Source organism: Fistularia commersonii, chromosome 27, assembly GCF_037954325.1.
Source record: "Fistularia commersonii isolate RoL2024-O1a breed Wild chromosome 27, RoL_Fcom_v1.0, whole genome shotgun sequence".
Lineage (NCBI taxonomy): Eukaryota > Metazoa > Chordata > Actinopteri > Syngnathiformes > Fistulariidae > Fistularia > Fistularia commersonii.
Genome location: NC_141310.1, coordinates 10121806 through 10141024, shown reverse-complemented (window position 1 = coordinate 10141024; position 19219 = coordinate 10121806). Strand labels below are relative to the sequence as shown.

The 19219-nt window shown below is 42.9% G+C and overlaps 1 protein-coding gene across 7 annotated transcripts in view; it reads left to right on the top strand.

Annotated features, from left to right (window-relative positions):
• Positions 1–19219, top strand: part of shf (Src homology 2 domain containing F) — a 106907-nt gene that overhangs the window by 15886 nt on the left and 71802 nt on the right. For all 7 annotated transcript variants that reach the window (XM_086174976.1, XM_086174974.1, XM_086174973.1 and 4 more), the window contains exon 2: positions 2500–2632. In XM_086174976.1, the coding sequence (XP_086031102.1) occupies positions 2500–2632 (133 nt within the window). The remainder of the gene's footprint in view (positions 1–2499; positions 2633–19219) is intronic.

Here is a 19219-nt window from a genome sequence, read left to right as displayed (position 1 = left end):
GCGTGTCAACATCAGTTTGATATTCGATACATAGACAATAAGCACTATCAGGTGCTGATAATGATACAGACAAATATAAAGTCCTGGCTCAGTTGACAAGCTTCCTTTCGGACTAACAATGGGTCTAATATTACTTGTTTAATAGATCGTGAGGAGGAATATGACAGGTAAACATTGTGTTCCCTTAAAATAATGTTTCCTTAAAAACATGCAAACCCCAAATCTCCGTTGTTATCAAGTTCCAGGGGAAGTCTTAAATTTCAATCCGTGATTTGATTTATCCCTAATGCATCATAGCCTAATGTTGTTAAGTTTTCATCACGTTGCCCGTCCTTACTTGTCCTGCATTATGTCAACAGGAAAGGCAGAGATGATGTCATACTTTTGGAGCAGCTCCATACATAACTCAATAAGTATTGCTATTGTTTCCTCGAGCAGGCCATAAACATCTTTCGGCGTTGAAGTTGCGCGGGATGACTTCTGTGCGAGGATTGAACTTGTCCTCAGCCTTGCTAACATTTGCTTTACATCAGTGACTTTGCTTTCTTTGTAATATTAGAGTAGTCTTATGTGACAGAAAAGGGCAAATTGTTGCGTTTATTTTTTTTTTCACTGAATTTAATCCCTTTATATTTGATTTTATTAAGAGCGCATTTGCCGGGGCGAACATCTGTTCTTGAGACATTCCAGTGTAGCATATGAACCACCAGTCATATGGAAAATTCAGGTATTCTTTATTTTCAGTAAGAAATTCTTATTCTTAGATCCTGGTTGTATTTCCAGCGACTGCATGAGTCGAGTCCAGCGGGTCAGGATTACCGATGGCTGTGGTTACATGCTGTGAGGGTACAAGTCGGTAATGATACTGCGGTTGAGATGCGAAGAGAATCGAGGCCTTCGGCGGCTGCGAAAGTCGTCGGTTATCTAAGTGACTAAATTCTTAATTATATTCTTGAAAGAAATATGCATATTTGAAATGGCACAAAAGCAAACAAGAAAAATGTTTGTGTTTTTTTTTTTTTGTTTTTTTTTCCCGCTTAAAGTCACAGAAGCATAACATTTGTGGAACCCATAATTATGCTGCGGCAGAAAAGAGTCCTTGTTATTTTCCCTTAAACAGATGGAAAGGGAAAAGTGGGGAAGGCTGATTTAACACACAGAAGCACACTTCTGCTACTTTCTTTACCATGGTTGCCTCATCCCTCGTATATTGAAAATGATCTAAGCAAGAATATACCCGCCGGCGTTTCTCTTGTCACTAAGCGGCTTACAAATATATCCCCGGTGAACTTGCTAACTTTTTACTCTCGGAAATTTTTCTAGACCCTCCCACCGCCCCCTCCCATTTCCCGATTTATGTTGCCGTAAAATCCCGCTTGACCTCCAACTTCAAGTGCTTCCCCGACTCAGATGAAATCGAAATTTTAAAAAGAGTTTATCTTTACATCGTATTTCCTCCCCGAGGCTCGACAGGTGCGTGCGCATGTGTGTGTGTCCCTCTCACAGGTGGGCTGTATATGGAGTGTGCTTCTGGGAAGGGATGGGCAAGGATTGAAGGTGGAGGCAAAAAAAAAAAAAAAAAAAAAAAAACCTCCGCCCGGCCGCATCCACCGGATGAGTGATGGGCTGGTTTTATAACGAAGCCCGATCTCTTCCTGTTACCCGTGACTCACGGGGTGTAGTGCCAGTCATGTTGTCCGCTCTCTTAGGCATATAAATAAACATTTCCTTATGGTTTGTGTGAGAAGGTTGTCTGGCACGAATGGACGCTCAGGAATTTCATCAGAGAAGAAAACTACATTTCCTAACAGCTGGCCCAAACCTCAGTGGTCACACCCCTCCATTAGAGCCGGCGCTCGCGGGGGCAGACGGCTCAGCCGGGGACCTTCCGTTGATACGTTCGCGCAACGAGGAAGCAAATATCCCCCCGAGCCGCGATAGAGCCTCCCGACTCTGTTCCCCGAAAGGGTTTTTTTAGCCGTGTTTCTGGGTCTCAAGATGTCCACCTAATTGCCATCTACAGCACAAAACGCTGGGCGAAAAAGAGCAAGACTGCAATTAGCCGTGGCTCACTGCCAACGTCGGCATAAATCTGCCAAATTGTTTGTCTTAAGAAAGTTGAGCGGCTGTGGTCGTCTCCTCTACTTTTGAAATGTAGGCCTGTCACCGGTCCGTCATATAATTAGGCGGGCCTGCAGTAGCAAAGGGCATGCCGTATAAAGCGGGGGCATTGTGGCGGTGTGGTGAGGCTTATAGAGGTGGGCTGTTATTTATGTGTTCCTTCCTTTATCTCCCGGCCTGCCTCGGCGGATATCGCTCGGTCCCGTCCGAGGCCGCCGCGCTATCTGTCATACCGCTCTCCTGACACCTACCCTTGTCGCGGTGTTCAACGGAGCAGCGAAATGAATTCCTGTCTCGCCGTTTCAATTTCCCTCCCTCTGTCTCACCTTTTCTCTGTTTCTTTTTTTTTTTTTTTTTTTTTGTATTTCCCCCCTGCAGCTCATTATCCTTGAAGACTATGCGGACCCTTTCGATGCCGAGCAGGCCGGCGGCGCCCAGACCAGCACTGAGAAAGTGACAACTGAGAATGATGGCTACATGGAGCCATATGAGGCCCAGAAGATGATGGCAGGTAGATCAATAATTTCTATCCCTTCTCGGTCATCGCTCTTGGAGAACAAGCTCTTCTGTTGCTCCTGGCCGTTTTTTGAGCGCTCGGTAACCGGAGGTCGAGCGCTAAATGGCGTATTTTATCCTCCGTTTTTTTTTCACCTCATTGTGTGTTTGTAGACATTTGTAGACTTCCGCATGAGCGTCGTTAAAGATGTTAAAATGTTTTCAGGGGAAGCGCTTCTGAAAGCAAGAATGATATCAAAACATAGGTGTTTTGCTGAAAAAAAAAAATCCTCAGTGGAAAAAAAGCCAATAAATGAGAAGTTTATCTCGGATGATTTGTTTGTGATGAAGCAACCACTTGCTTGGATTTGTTTTTTTTGTTTTTTTTTTTTTTTGTTTCTGTACAAAACCACAATAGCTGTGTTTTCCCTGAAGAATTCCTCTGCACCACAATGTCCACAGAGCTTTGTCAGAGTGCTTTGTCATTCTGTGGCTAAGTGAGCGCAGCAGTGACAGAGTCACCAATATGCAGATAGAAGAGAGAGGCTAATTGTGAAAGACGTCTGGAAAACAAAACATAAGACAGCTGCATTCCTGACATTGTACAGTTTGAATGTCAAGCCACAAGTGGATTTGCTGGAAGTTGATAGCATCATATCTGCGTTTTAGTCCCCGATATACGGGCAATCGCATCGTCTTCCACGAGCTGATGTATTTCGGCTTTCCCTCGCACATTTTTATTTTTTACATGGGTTTACTGTTATCCCGCTGCTGTCAGGGATGTGTTTCCCTTCAGTCCTCTGCAATTTTCTTTTAATGGGCTTCCAGACAATCTCTTGTTTTCATCTGTCCTACTGGTTTGACCTCTGGCCCCGTCACTCCCTCAGCCAAGTTTAAAAAAAAAAGAAAAGAGGAGGGATTTACGGCCTCTCAGGTGGTGGAAGAGGCAAGAGGAGGGAAAAAAAAATAGAAAAATCAGAACGGGGCTTTTATGCAGTCTCTTGAGTCTTTCACATATCTCACGTTTGTTTTTGCTTCTTAGATTTAATGACACAGTTTTGCACCTGATGATTTTTTCTTTGATGCTCTGAAGTTTTCAGTCTTTGTTTAGCTGCTGTTTGGTGACCTCTCTTTAAAACCCCGTGACCTTATTTTCCACATATCTTCCCTGTTCATAACGATTTTTCTTGCGCTTTGTGTGAAAAAGCTTTGCCGAGCCTCGTATTAAACAAATATTTGTCATCATTTTTATTTTACTTTAGTAAATCTGTTGTCAAATTATGCAATTTCCACACACTTATCGCAATGCGGTGCGATATGATGGACACCCAAATTGCTCTGTGTAATCGAGGATGTTTGAAGAAATGATTAATTTAATTTACGACACACTTTGTCAGTAAGATGATATAATGCTGCGTTTCGTATTGCGGTGCAGGTGAAGCAGGGCGTGGCTGAACATGTTGATGAGGGGTGTGAATCCCGGAGGAACTCTCGACACACACACACACTACTATCTAGATACCGTATCCGCGATGACTGTCGGAGCGGCGAACAAAAATACGACGATTATTAGTATTTTGCAAGGCAGTTTAATTGGACAGATGGGACAAAATGATATCCAGAACAAAAAGCAAACATCTTTGTCTCTGCCTGTTCAACCACACACACACACACACACACACACACAAGACACAACTTGTCAACTTGTTAAGGAAACTTGCTTATCACAGCAGCTGCCTAGATAACTCCAATACTAGAAATTGAAACTGGTATTGCTCCCCCTCCCACAGTGACTCCCTGGTGTCCGTCTTTGTGGACTGGAACCTCATTGACTGCATGAAATTCATTTTTTTTTTCCAATTTCTCCCTTTTCTTTTTTTTTGTTTTCCCATTTTCAAAGCAGGACTTTCCATATTTTTGTGTGCCCCCCCCCACCCCCCGACCCGATCCCAGCTTGTATTCTGTGAGCACGTGGCGGCGCGACGTAAATTATTTATTTTTTTCCACATAAATCTCATGTTAGCATGCATGGAGTTTAACAGTCGAACGTTCGCCGGTGGCTCAAAAAAACACTGTGTAAAAGGGAGTTTTGTTATCCGCCACGGCCGGTTTAATAAGCAAGGTCTGCGCGTAAATTCTGCACATCCGACCGCAGCTGGAGTTTAATTGCAGTATCTCTTAATTCTGACAGTATTGGTCACGCGGAACTGCATACCCGCATTTCAGTTGGTTACTGTAAAAAGAGAGAGAAAGGACAAGTTGCAGGAGGTGTTGCACAACCATGGAGAAATAAAGGCCAGGAGCACTCATGTGAAGCGAGGGGCTCATATCTCTCTCAGTGTCTCATTCTGTCACTCTGTCTATCCCTTTTACACCCCGGGCAAGACGGATATTTTTGACACAATGGGAACCCGCGGTGTTAATACCGGTGCCATCTCCCGCTCTCAGACTGTTGGGCGCAGATAGCCGTAGCTCTAAAAGCCCACCTGTTTTCTCTTCCTTTTCTCCGCGCTCGCTTTCGCAGATGGACACCGCCAAACATGTCGGCAGACGACCTTCCTATTTATAGCTTTCAAAGCAGTTTTATGATTTACCACCAATCAAGTTTATGTCCCTGTATAAAAGGCTCAGTAAAGTCTTTAAGTCTCTCAACTTGTTAAATTACAAGGGGTATAAACAATGCAGTTCTATATAAATCTTTTTTAATTAATTTTAAAGAGAAGCTGAAAATAAATCGGACTTGACTTTTGTTGTCGCCACAATGACAGGTTACGATATTTAGCACAACATCAACATGGAGTGGCTTCAGACATGCTTAACTAAATATGTGTCTCATTGCAGTGGTTTTGAAGGTGCTCTGCTGTTTAATTGAGATCATTGGGTTTGGACGCTCTGCTGATCTGTATTTATAATTCCAAATATGGGTTCATCAGTGTCAAGTCACATTTCATTTATATTGGTGCCAAATCACAACACAAATGTCTCATGACACGCTCTACACATAGAGCGGATTTGGACTAAATCTTTAAAATAATTTACAGAAACCCAACATTTCCCTATGGGCCAGCATGTGGCAAGTAGAAAACTGTAATTTAGCGTGCAGAAACATCGGACAGATCCGAGCTCAACGTGGGCGGCCTTCTGTCTCGACCGGTTGGGATAGAGGAGCGAGAGAAGCACAGGAAGATCGGAAAGAAGAGTGCCATAGAAATTGCGAAGGATGATGGTCCTAGAATGATGGCACAGATGTTCCGTACTAATGATACCACCAGCGCTGAGTTACATGGTAGTAGCTGAAATGATACAACAATAGCTTTGATATTCATAGAATAAATAACAATGGTGGATGCCTTGCAAGAAAGCTGCAGCAGATCAAGCCACACCCCTGGGAACCGGAATTGTATTGCATTCATGGAAAAAAAAAAAAAAAAAAATATATATATATATATATATATATATATATATACACATAAAATATATATATACATATAAAATTACCAAAAAGTATATATATATATATAATTTTTTTAACCCAAATTCTCTATTAAAAAAAAAACATTAATTTGTGTGCAACCCAGTGGCAAATTTTCAGACAAAACAAGGAGAAAATAAAGGCAAAAATGTCACCTCAATGGCCTCTATGGTTTTGTTTTTATTGTTCAGTTCCTTTTGTTTTTGTTTTTTTTCCACTGGTTGTGTTGCGTAACGTCACATCCATGTCTGTGATGGAGCTTCTGCGTCAGATGACTGAGTCCTTGAATGTATTTTTTAGTTTTGTTTTGGCCTTGCAGTCGCTGTTGCAGCCCTGAGCGCAGCTCTCAGTGTAACTGCACAGCGAGGCTGCACGGTTAGCATTACTGTGGGACAACGTGTGCAGACCACAATGTTCAGGTTTATCAACATCCGATGCTAGATGTACAGCAAAAATGTCTTCCTGCTTGTCCTGCTGACACGGATATCTGTGACAACTGCAGAATAAATACCAATTGTACCCTTTCCACTTCTAAACAAAAGCCACATTGTTGTGTTACTGCAGTTTCTCTGTTTCCTAGCAATGTCTTCATCATCACCTCAGTGTTTTGAAACATTATGGCATAAAATAGGTATGAACTTGACCCAAACAATATTGTAATCCATAAAAATGTATTTAATTCATAATAGTATTCTGTAATAATTAGTATGTAGTGACTGTTTCAGGCACTTTCTGTGGTCGTCAGCTATGTAATGAAAATGAATATACTGTCCAAGTATTCACAACACTGGAAGACTTTTTTTTTTTAAGTAAAGCATTTAATATTTATAAATCTCCTTGGGCTCTGTGTCGATTGCCACAGAAATGCAAAAAAAATGTCTTGCTTAATTTACATTCAACAGAACAAAGTTAATTATATCTTTGCATTTAATTACATAAGTGTTTCCACACATTTAATAATAAATAAATTAAATAAATCATTTCTTTTTCTAAACATTGAACTGTGAAGAAACTGGATGCGTTTTGCTGTTAAAATTTATGATCACTCGATTACACAATATTCACACCTTAAATACACAGTCACATAGTGGGAGGCGCGGTATGTTAAGCCTGAGGCAAGAAGTGTCTTTACATAATAGTGTGTACACTCCTGCTGTTTGTGTGCGTGCGTGTGTGCTGGTTGGCATATACTGTCTGTATGTGTGTGTGTGTGTGTGTGTGTGTGTGTGGGCGCTGCACTGCTTCTGCTTGGGTGTGTGCCGCGTACTCTGTGTCTCACTCTCCCAAGAGCCATCCTTAGTGAGGTTGAGTTGGTTGATTTATGGGCCTGTTGGAGGAGCATGTCACAACTTCCTTAACCTGAAAAGCCTGCTCCAATCCCCCCCCAACCCCCCTTTAGCTGGTGCACCGTAGCTGTTGGCTGGGGTTTACTGCCCCCACCTGCCGCTGTGTGCAGACATGTACACGTTGTCCTTGTAGTTCCTGCATCTATACATGCGATTCTAGGGTTCCTGTGCACGCGCTGTAGCATGCAGAATTTCTGGATCGTCGATCTTGGGTTTTGAACACAGTACGTACAAATGTATGAAATATGTCACGCATGCACCTTTTTTTTTTTTTTTTGGTGTACTCCTGTTTGTTTTTTTAATCGTGTCAGCACACACTGTTATTGTCTCAGTAACCTCCTCACATACACTCGCACAGCCTCAGCTGTCAGGGAGGCCATTCCTGACATAGCCCGGCACTTGGAGCACCCGGCTAATCACAGGTGGAGCTGTCACTGGAAAAGCTAGAATCAACTCTTGTTATTTTATCTGCTCCACTTGACTCTCATGCATTGTTGAAGCTGTTGAGACTTGTTATCCTGACAAGTACAAGGGGGTGGTGGTAACGGTGGGGGGGCAGTCCACCTCCAGCCATTTTTCAATGAACTAACGCTCCTCATGCTCCGCATTCAGCCGGGCAGGCAGACGACCATGTGAGAGTTTTCCCACAATGCAAAAGAGGCCTGTTGTGCAAACAGCTAACAGGAAGGAGCTCTCGTACGCAAACGCAATCCACCGCGGGGCAACTCCTCGAGGCATCGCTGCACCGCACCGCACCGCACCACATGGGTGGTTTGTTAAACTTCTTTAAAAAACAAAGTGCCTCTGGTGAATTAATGATATAGCTAGTCAAAGTTGTCAGCTCAGTGGGTCCTGATCTTATCTGTTACGTCACTGGGTAGTCGTATGGGCTGGAGAGTTTTGCAATAGAACAAAAAGTCCCCGGAGGAGGAGGAGGAGGAGGAGGAGGAAAAAAAAAAAAACAGTTGACTCACTTTAGATGGGTGTTCGTTATTTTCTCCCTGTGACTGTCTTGACAAGTGTGCCACTAAATGTCTCCTGGCACCGATACCTCTTTTACCGCACCCCCAGCGACATCCCTTTTGCAGAGGAGATGAGTCATTAGGAATAGAGTTGATTATTTCAATTACTCACGATCTTGTGGCGCTAAGCCCCCCTCGCTGATTTCACAGCATAAATGCCAGAAACATTACCAGTTTGGGAATGGCTTGGTCGGTGATAGACAGAGTTCAGCTGTCGGGGCTTTCGGAGAGGAGAGAGAAGAGACGAGAGAAAAACAAGAATACATATGAATGCATGAGAGTAACTGAAACCAACAACTACAACCAGTGTTCAAAATTAAACTAAAAACCGGAAAAAAAAAACAAACTCGGCAGTTTAGGCCTAGAATAAACCCTTTAGATCAGGGGTGCCCAATATATCGATCGCGATCTAGCGGTCGATCGTAAAGGTAGTTTGGGTAAATGGCACGGTACTAAAGAAGACAGACGTTTTGTCATTTAATTGATATACAGGGCAGCCGGTTTGACATTTGACCTTTTCTGCCACATGGGTCACCGTGTCTGCGCATAAAACAGGGCTAAGTGCTGCAAAACTCTGGCATCCTAGCAAGCTAGCAAACTTAAGAAGGGGTATGTAAAATGAGTGGCGAAGCAAAAAACATACCACTTCCATTAGGAGTGAGAGGAGTTCATTTTTTACTATGTCAATTTCAAAGTGCATTTGTCTACCGTCGCTTTACAGAAGAAGAGAAATGTGGAGCTGCATTTTTGGACCGCTCTTAAAAACTACGCCGATCATTTGGAAGTGAGCTATCAGTAGTTACTGTTGCAACCCTTCTGTTGCAAGTCATGAGAGTAAGGTAAAGTTGTATTCTGCAATATGGGCGCAAGCAGTTATGCAAGGTACACCAACGTATATCTACGTGTAAAGAATTCTCATATTTATAGATATATCTTTTGCATTTTTATGATAGGTAGATCATTTTGTCTCGGACATTTTATAATGTCGCATGCTGAAAAAATGTGTGCACCCCTGTGTTAGGCTATTCGAGACAAACGTTGCCGCATAGACTAAATCAATCAATTGATCAATCAATAGATAGCAGGTGAAGAGCTTCAAAAATCTCAATATTTAGTGATTCGATGGCATATCACCAAGGTCTGGGTATTTCCTTTGGCCGAGCTGTACTCCCAAGTTTTTGTGAATGTCAGACCAGTAGATTTCACATAATCCTGCTAACAGAGAGGCAGTAATTTTTTTTTACGCTTTGTCAAACAGATCTGGGCTGAAATCTACTGGACTCATCTCTGGCCCATGCTACACTTCAGCACACAGTTACGAGACAATCCCTCGGGCAGACAGGCGAACCCCCGTGACTGAGGTCCAAAGTAAAGGTAGTGACAGCAAAGGTCAGCGGAGCCAGGGACGAAGGGAACACATTTGCATTAAAGTAGCTGCGGATAAGTTTATGGGAACTATTTCGGAGGAAGAATGGATTCATGAAATGGTTTCCATATCCGTTTCACTCTTCCAAGAGAGAAAAACCACCCGGGGCGATGGCAGGTACATGTGGCTGCACATTTCTTGGCCTGTAACCGAACCTTTGTCGCCCCGAGCAGGAACTTGAGGAATATCCGGAGCGTGTACTGACAGTGGCACTTTTTTAAAAGGGTGATTTCTTTTCCGGTAATCCAGGAAGTTGGTGCCGTTATAATAGGAATTGGGGATTAGCATGAGGGAGTTATCTTTATTTTCTATTTTTTTTTTTTCTATGCTTTGTGTGCTAATCTTGGTGTTTTGAATGTTGCAGAAAGAATTACCCCGGAATCGCATTTATGCTTTACCCTAGTTGATAATTGTCGGTTATAATTAATCATGGTCTGTAATGCCGGTAGCTGAAATATTGGAATGAGGAAATGAATAATTAACGACCTCCCCTGCTTACTTTCACGCCTCACAACAGCTACTTCTTAGAGTTTTTTAGTACTTTGACAGCCCAATCCATTCCCAGCTGCTCCTCTGGTTGGCGATTTAATTTAAAACCGTAATCTTGTAGTACTAGTAACACTTTCATGTTGTTAAAGCAATTATCCATTGACAGCGCTTGGAGTGGATTTATGTTGAGATGGAAAACGGACATTTCCGAGCATAAAGCGGCGCGCAAATGTGAAGTTCAGCAGCGGGTAAGCATTAATGTACCTTAATATTGCAAAAGAAATGTGTTAATAAACACAAAATATAGGGAAAGCTTACTTGCAAGAGCTGCTGTATTTTAAGTGAATTTATATTTAATGGTATTGTTCACTAATAGATGAGTTCATGTTATCTCCGTGACGACGACGCAGTCGGCTCTGGAGTTATGGACTTTACTCGACTGTCTACGACCTCGCGGTGTCCTCAACAATGCGTGTGTGTCGCGAATCGGTTCTTTTTTATCGTTCTCTGTGTTTATGGACTCTTCTTCCCCCGTGTCCTCTGTGTGTCCCCAAAAATGCCGCAGGATATTGAGACAGACTGCAGCATAAATGGGTTACTACTTGTAAAATATTCAGCAAGACTGGAAAAAAAGGGGCCTAATTCTAAGGAAATAAACAAGAGTCAGCTAAATTGTAAAAGTAATTGTCTCGTTTTTTTTTCCAAATGCAAACGGGGGTTCTAGGGAAGAACATCTACATTCTTCCGATATGAATGAGTGACTCAAGGTTGATAAAAAGAATAACGTTTAGGTGATTTTACTCAAAGGGGGTAAAAAGAATAATTATGCAAAATCTCCTTCCAACTCTCACATGCAAAGTCTGTCCTTCCATACCGAGCCTGCCTTTAAGGTAAAATCATGTATATTCATATCGCCTGTATTTCCTAAGGAACTCGTGCAGCCACAATAAGCTATTTTTGAAAATTAACCGCGCTCGTCTACAGTGATAATTGTAAAACTGTGAAACAGCCGAACGCCCTTCCCCGCTCCCTGACGACTCATCATGCTATGCTCCATTCGGTGGTTGCCAGATTTTGTTAGAAGTGAGCTTCCCTCTTAAGCCACATCTACATGATCCCATGAGAAGTGAGTGACAGTTATTATTCCCCGATCTGACAGGGTGATACGGAGTGATGCAACACCCGTGCTCCATGATGCCGACGCCTGGTGTCATGCGATTTGGTGTTTCGTGTTATTGTTGCCCCCGTGTCGTGTTAATTTTTTTTTTTTTTTTTTTTTTTTTTCTCCCCAAAATGGGCTTGTCGACGTGCACGGGCGGCGATGAGATCATAGCTGGTGTTTATATCCTTTTTGATGAAATTGGATTCCCCTCGCAAGTCAGCCAGCCAAGTGAACCACAACGGTTTCCTGTATAATGTAAACTTGCGGTGTTAAAACACGTTCAACATACATTATGTTTACAAAAGTACTAATCAGCATAAACAGAAAATGTATCCCACTGTTTTCCATAGTTTTACAAACCGCAGGGAAGCAAATCTCACCTTGACTGTTTTCCTAAACGTAGTCAATAAACTGCCGTTTTTGGTTTTTAAATTATACGTATCTTTTTTACGAGCAGCTGACGCGTAATAGTCGTGTGTAACTGTACGCCGTTTATAAACCGCCCGTGTTCTCAGCGAAAGATTTTTTAGCCGGTTTAAGAATACTTTTGTTTTCCTGGACTCTGACTCCGTATGTGTGTTTGCGTGTGTGTGTGTGTTTGTGAGCCGGACTGAATAATGTCCAGCAGCCTCCGCGGCTTGAAGGCTCATTTGATGAAGCCGAAGAGCGGGAGGTGTGGAGGATGGGAGGAGAGGTGAAAGGCGGGAAGACTGACGACTTATTGATGAAATGTGAAATCTTCAGCTCCGGCCCGATAACCTCCTCCTCCTCACTTAGTGATGAATGTTCCCGGGCGCTGCAGTTCTCAGAAGACTGTGTGCACGTCGGTACTGGACAATTGCGAATACATTTCTCACCCAACATCTATATATACAGAGATAAATTATTCGGCGATGTCGCCTGTTGACGAGAGTTCGATATATTCGATTAAAACCGAAATAATTCCATAATGTTTCATTTATTTAGCAAACAACACGAAAACTTCTCTCCCCCCATGCTTTTTTCCGTTTTTATAGATCTCAACAGGAACCGTATAACCGCGCATTTGCATTATTTAGTCACGTTATTTAGCTTTAGTTGAAACCAAATCGAGCAATTTATATCTGTAGAGATTATAATGGCAAACAGTTGGGTCTTAAAACCTAGCAGTCAGTGTTATACATGTTAATGAGGCCATTCAGTTTTGATTAGATCCCCTCGGAGTGGGCTTTTCGGAGCTGATAGCGAGTATTTATGTGGGACGAAGGGAATTCGCTTCATATCGGAATATTGAGGCTACCGCTCTGCATTGCCGTTGTTTTCAAACGTAACCTGTAGGCTGCCACCCATGGGATCCGGTTTTATTGAAGGCAAACGTATAAGTTACATCACCCCTGACGTACGTAACCTATAAATAACACTGAACCAGACAAAAATAAATAGATAATAATCTTTTATTTAAACGTATTACCTGTTATTTCTTGACCCTGTCTTATCTATGGTGAAATATCTATTTCTTGTTCTGTCCTTCATTCCCCAGCAAATGTTCTCCAACCGAAACACTTGTCCGGGGTTGAACGTCAGTAAACAAAGAGATGTTTTGTTTGGCCTTTTTCTGACCGACGAGCCTCGTACACGCAGACACAAACATAGAATAATGTAACCGCGAGACTGAGAGGAAGCATGTTTTCTGGCCAAAGCATTCCTCTGATTTCCCACCGTACCGGTCCGTGCCAATCCTAGGATGGATAGGATGGCAGCGCCGCTATCCATCCCTCACAGCTGAGTGGGGAAGGAGGACGCATGAAGGGAAAGAGACCGGGCAGCCACTTTTTCGGCGCAGGCTGGTGATGCTGAAGTCATTCATTTTAAAGGTAAGATTAATGACACTATTAATCCACGACGGGGCCACTGCAGAGGAGGACAGGGCAGAATTCACACCCTCCCGGCTAGCTCCTCGGGACCCGCGGCGCTCATGCATGAGGTCTGAGAATACACGCTAACATACACAGCTGTTGTGCACACAGACATGCATTTCTAAGTCATTTGATATGTCAAGTATCCATTTGCCCCCTTAGTGCCCACGAGCTGCAGCTCGCGTCTTCGTCGCGGCCAGTTGCCTCGCCGAGGGTTATCGGCCCTCGGCGAAAGAGAGAAGATGACAGATTTAGTGAATTAGTAAAATAGTGGGAGATGGCCGGCGCCGGCTGGATGGCCGTGCCGTGTTCTTGCGGCGGCCACAGTCAGGCTGCAAAAAGGAAATTGGGCCTGTTGACACTTCGGTGTGACAAAGCGCTTTTAGGTGTGAGTTTGAGTGTGGGTGTGCGCGGGCGGGTGGCGAGCACTCTGCAGCTGTTGAAGGACACAACGGGAACAGATGGGCGACACAAAAAAAAAAAGTCTTGAACGGAGACACTCGCAGGAACAAAACTGAACTGTGCTGAAACCTCTGCCAACCATGTCCCGGTGTAATAGGATGTTTGAGACCAAGACACGGGGGCGTAACACACACACACACTCCACTGGCTCAATTTATAAACCCAAGCAATGCTGATCCGCGTGCGACTATTCACTCGCCGTCTTAATTCGTTCTTTAAACCCTATTCTGTGCTTGGAGAAGAGTTTGGCCGGTCTCCATTTCATGTTTTCAGCACGAAAACACACGACAAGTTATGCCAGAAATGGCAAGAAGGGTGTCTGAGTCAGGAGCTTTTGTTCCAAAAATAGACTCCCTTCGGTATAATCAAAGCCTTATTTTTATTTTATTTTTTTCGCTCGCTGATTCCCGCCTTCAGATCGACTTTGTCCTTTCATTATCCGACAAGGCCTTTTGATCAAAACCGGGGACGGGCATCGTCTTCTCAAACAGAGACGTGTTTTTGAACTCCGCGTGTTTGCGAGACAGGCAACGAAAACGTCGATCGCGGTTTTTCAGGAGAGATTTAACCAAAAAAAAAAAAATCATTTTGTGACTTTGCTGGAAGATTGAAATATCTTGTATAGTATCATGATAATATATGTATTTCAAATAAAAACACTTAGATGGTTAGTTAAAGGAAACCGCATGTATGTGGGCGCGCATATGTGTCAGCGTGCACGTCGGTTTGAGCGAACAAGCCTGAAACTGCTGTTGTTGTGCGAGTAATGTAATTGAGGAAGCCTGTTGACATCACTGCTGGATGAAGGCTCACCAGAGCGGGCGCTCTTGATGAAGCCGTCATCTTAAACCGCGCCAAGCGTCTCCACAGACCTTCTTTTCTCTGTGTCTTCATCCTTTTTTTTTTTTTTTTTCACGCCTTGTCTGCATTTTCCGTCTACATCTGATCTCCGTCCTACATTTTCTCTTTTGTCCCGCTGTCTGCTACATTCTCTTTTGTTGTTTTTATTCTGGTTTCTTAGTCTTTGTCTCCGCCGCGCCTCTCGTCGCTATCTTCATGTTCATTTTGTCCTGTCTGGTTCTGTCTATGGCTCAATAGCACTTGTTCATGTCCAACGCCTGAACAATATAGATACCGATCCAATACCGTCTTTATCTCTGCCCATCCCATTTATCTGGTTGTGACTTTTCTTTTTCCTGTCCTCAGCAAGGCCTCTTATCCCATCTGCTGAAGTATTTCAGATTTGGATAAATGGCGCAAAGTCATCTCTGTTACGCTCGCAACTATTCTGGTAAAAGGAGAGTAAATATCTGCGTCAGATTGGAGTCACAGCACGACCCGGTGGGACTCGGCAATCTGAAGTGCATTTGTATGGATGCTTTTAGCTTCACGTAGCCCCTCCGAAAACATTGTACTTTTATGTAAAAAAAAAACAAACTGTGCAATAAGACATAAAACAACATGCGATTACCGCTGCACCTTTTTTGATGTGGTTTAAGCTGCCTTTTTGAGTATTCACCACCATTTAAGCCTTTGTTATTGAAATAAAGGTGCACTATTGTGTAAAGATTAGTAGAAGAAATTGTAATTTAGGAACATAAAACCTCTCTCTCATAGCTTAGTTAACAGTAACATGACACTTTAGGCAAGGGGATTGGATCGATATCTATTTGATGACTATCAGATGGAAAGACTGGTGTCTGTGTGTGTACACACACACATCTATATCTCTCTCTATATATAGATATAGATGCGTGTGTGTGTGTGTGTGTGTCTCACTCTGGGACCCAATTTATTTGTGACATTTAGTCAAGGATGACCTTCTCTTGGTTATTCTTCCAGGGACACACAGCCATCCACAGCTAATCCAGCCATTATTGTAGCTTGATTTGAACCTCTACCCTTTATCCTCTTTTTATGCCAATATAAATCCATATTCCTTACAATAATTGTGCACGTACCCTGTCTACATTTTCTCTCAATGGCACAGGCTTTTCAAGGTAGAAACATTGCAACGCTTTACCAGGAAGTCATATCATCATTTGTGTAATGCAGACAGTCTTAATGGTGAAGCTGCTGGCGCTGCTGAGCTGTCAAATAATATAAAAAAATGCAATGTGTTAAGTTCAATCAAGAATGGTAATATAAGATTATACATGTTTCCTTATCCATGATATGCTGTGCTAAAGATAGTGTGGCAAGTTGCACAACAACATAAGTAACTACAAATGCATCCAGATTACCGTAATTTCGGGACTATTGAGCGCACCTCAATATAAGCCGCACCGGCTAGCTGATGCTACGCTATCTTGGCCTTCCTCCTGCGCACTGAAACCGTCAAAGTCGTCTTCTTCGGTGCCGGGAGTTGAGCGGACACGTCATTTCACGGGTCCATTTTGACTCGTAACTTTTGAGCGCAGCAGTCGGCGGCAAACTCTGGCGATGCATCGGCAAGTGGGGGCCGGGCTTCCAACCAGCCGGGCTACGTGACTCTCCTTCTCCTGCATGGGATGACGTGTTATTTATTTTTTCGCAGCTGAATCATAAACCTGAACTGCCGTCATAAAGGAGATAGAGATTATAACCTTATCAGAGCATGTGATTAAAACTCAATGAGGCAGATTTATGGTTTATGCATGATACACAATTGTGAAGTTGATGAATAAATGCAAAAAAAAAAAAAGGCAAAAATGTCTCAAATTTCTTCAAATTGAAAATTTTTCCAGAAGTGAGTGTATATTTTCAGTCAGACTCAGCTGACAGTGTAAATAAGCTTTGGATAATTGGCTGGTCAACTAATATAATATTTTTTGATACCGATCGTGTGACCTTTTCCCTTCATTATTTTTTCCATCAGGAGAGTAATTTCTCTTTGGGAAGACTCATATTTTTCCTCACTGGAAAGTTCAGAATATGTTTATCATTACAACCCCCCCACACACACACACACACGCACACTCGCTCTCACTCTCTCTTTGCACACCTATCCGTCCCCATCTCTTTCACCGCATCTCCAGCCCATCCGGCCATCTCCGTTCGAATCAATCATGGCGCGAATTTACCGGTGCGTTGAGGTGAGGCACTGGATCTGCCCAGGGCCCCGGCTGCCGGGTTTGGGTTGTAATGGGTTGTTGCTGGCTGCTAATTTGATACGGTGTGTGGCTGAGGAGCCTCATTAGGGACGGCGACTCACAGAGGGAGAGGAGACTCTCCATCACGACGGTTACGCCGCACGCCGGGAAACAAAACAGGACGGCGATGAGGAGAGAGAGAGAGAGACCAGATGCGAGACCAGAAGTGGGTAATTTGGAGAAATGATGAAAGCGAATGAGAAAGGGTCCCTGGTTCTGTCAAAACAGCCCAGTGCGGGCAATTGACGAAAGTTAGATTTCATCATACGCGGTTCTTGCAGTGAACTTTTACGCATATTTTTTTTTTTTTTTGTACCCTGCTGTTCTCTTTTTCCCCTTTTTGATTGCTGTAAATCTTTCTGATGTGACGGTTAAAAAAAAGGACTGTCAAGGCCTTCATTCATCATCTGTTTGTGTTTCCATCTGGATCACCCGTTCGGACAGGGAGTACGGGAGATTGAGGATGTGTGACAGCGCAAGTGCAGAAAATTGACATAGAAATACCATCACCACTCAACTGGAATGGTTGCGAAAGCAAGATGGAGGGAAAAAAAAAGAAGAGTGAAACAACAAATAAGACAGAGTGAGGGAGCGTAGAGGGAGAGAACGAGATAGTTCACCGAGAGAGGCTCATTTCCATTTGAGCATTGCATTTTTTTTTTTTATTTCTTTTTTTTTTTTTTTTTTATACCAGTCATGCGAATCTGTGTGGTCTCACTCACTGTGGCACGGAGGGAGATGAGATACCGCCGTGGACAGAGTGAATTATTAATGTAAAAATCTCCTTTGCTGAATCCAATAAGGTGCCTATGATTTGGCTGTCAGAAAGATTGGTGGTCTGGATAAGGGAAACTCCTGGATCACATGGCGCCATGAGTTTTGCTCCCAGGGTAATTGACTCGTGCACGGTATTGACTTTTTCTTGTCGTGGTGATTAAAGAAGCCCGGGCCAGACTGGAGCCCAAAGTCTGGCTCCACGCGGTGGGTCAATGGACCTCACGGCGAGCCTATCCTGGATGACCTTTGTCCAAAGAGCAGGGCCACGGTTAACCCTTAGCTTAGCGCTCTGAAAATACTGATCGCGTATCAATGCGGAACAGAGCTGACTGGTCCTGTTGGACCGATATTTTCTTTCCGTCTCTGTTTTTATTCACCTGAAACTAAAACTTGTCTTGGAAAGATGAAAAAATGTATTCAGTTTGTACTATTCGTACAGAAGGTAGAACTCATGGTTCATCCGTGATGGGTTTAATGCAGCGGTCGTATTTCACTGATGTTGTGCTGTATGTATAACTCAATAAAGGGATTTCCTCTTCTTTTATTTGTGTATGTTTGGATGAGAAGTTAATCCAGATCCATCAAAGACAAGGTTCTCATGCAATCATTGCAGACATTAATCGATTTTAGATCCAATAAAAAAAGTTGTAAAAAAAGGTGCTATTTTCTCAACCCTGGTCCTCAATGTCCTTTTATTTTCAGTGTGTTATAAAGTGCTTCAAAACTAGTGCTGCCCAGAGTTGAAATATTGATTTGATATATATCAATATTGATATTGATTTACCAATTGTTCATATTTTATTTGATGAACATTGAAGAGAGCGTGTTCAAATCTGTGTCTACAAATTAGTCTTTCATTCATGACACTGTCATTTGTGTGCTTCAGTTCTCATCGTGACAGAATGACTCCCTGTGGATCAAAACACGTTTGCATTAAAGCATTTATAACTTAAACACAACATGGCACTGTTCAGAGAAGAAGTTTAAAGTGCGAGTGAGTCTGCATCCGAAGGGTAGTTTTCTCAGGTGGATGTGTACTTCCACTTTTGGATTGGAAAGGAAATTGCGACGGGTCCTAAAATGGAGCCTTGAGGTTCTCCGAAGAAGGAGAAGGTTTGAAGAATATATGCATCCATTCTGACGTACCTGCCTGTGAGTACAGGAACTCGAAGAGATGTGACCTGAATTCAAACGAAAGTGTCAAATGCCAAGCTGGCATCCTAAGGGAATAAGATTGCACATTTATCAAAGTTCTGTTGCGGGAGGCTATTCACTACTTCAAGAATATGCTTGATGCAATCTGAAACTAAAGCTCAATATCAGGCAACATGTTACTCCAAGCTTGATTTCAGAAACAGCGATGGCCTCATAGGAAGTTATTTTGGAATAATATTCCAGCCAGTTCAGGTATTGGTATCGGT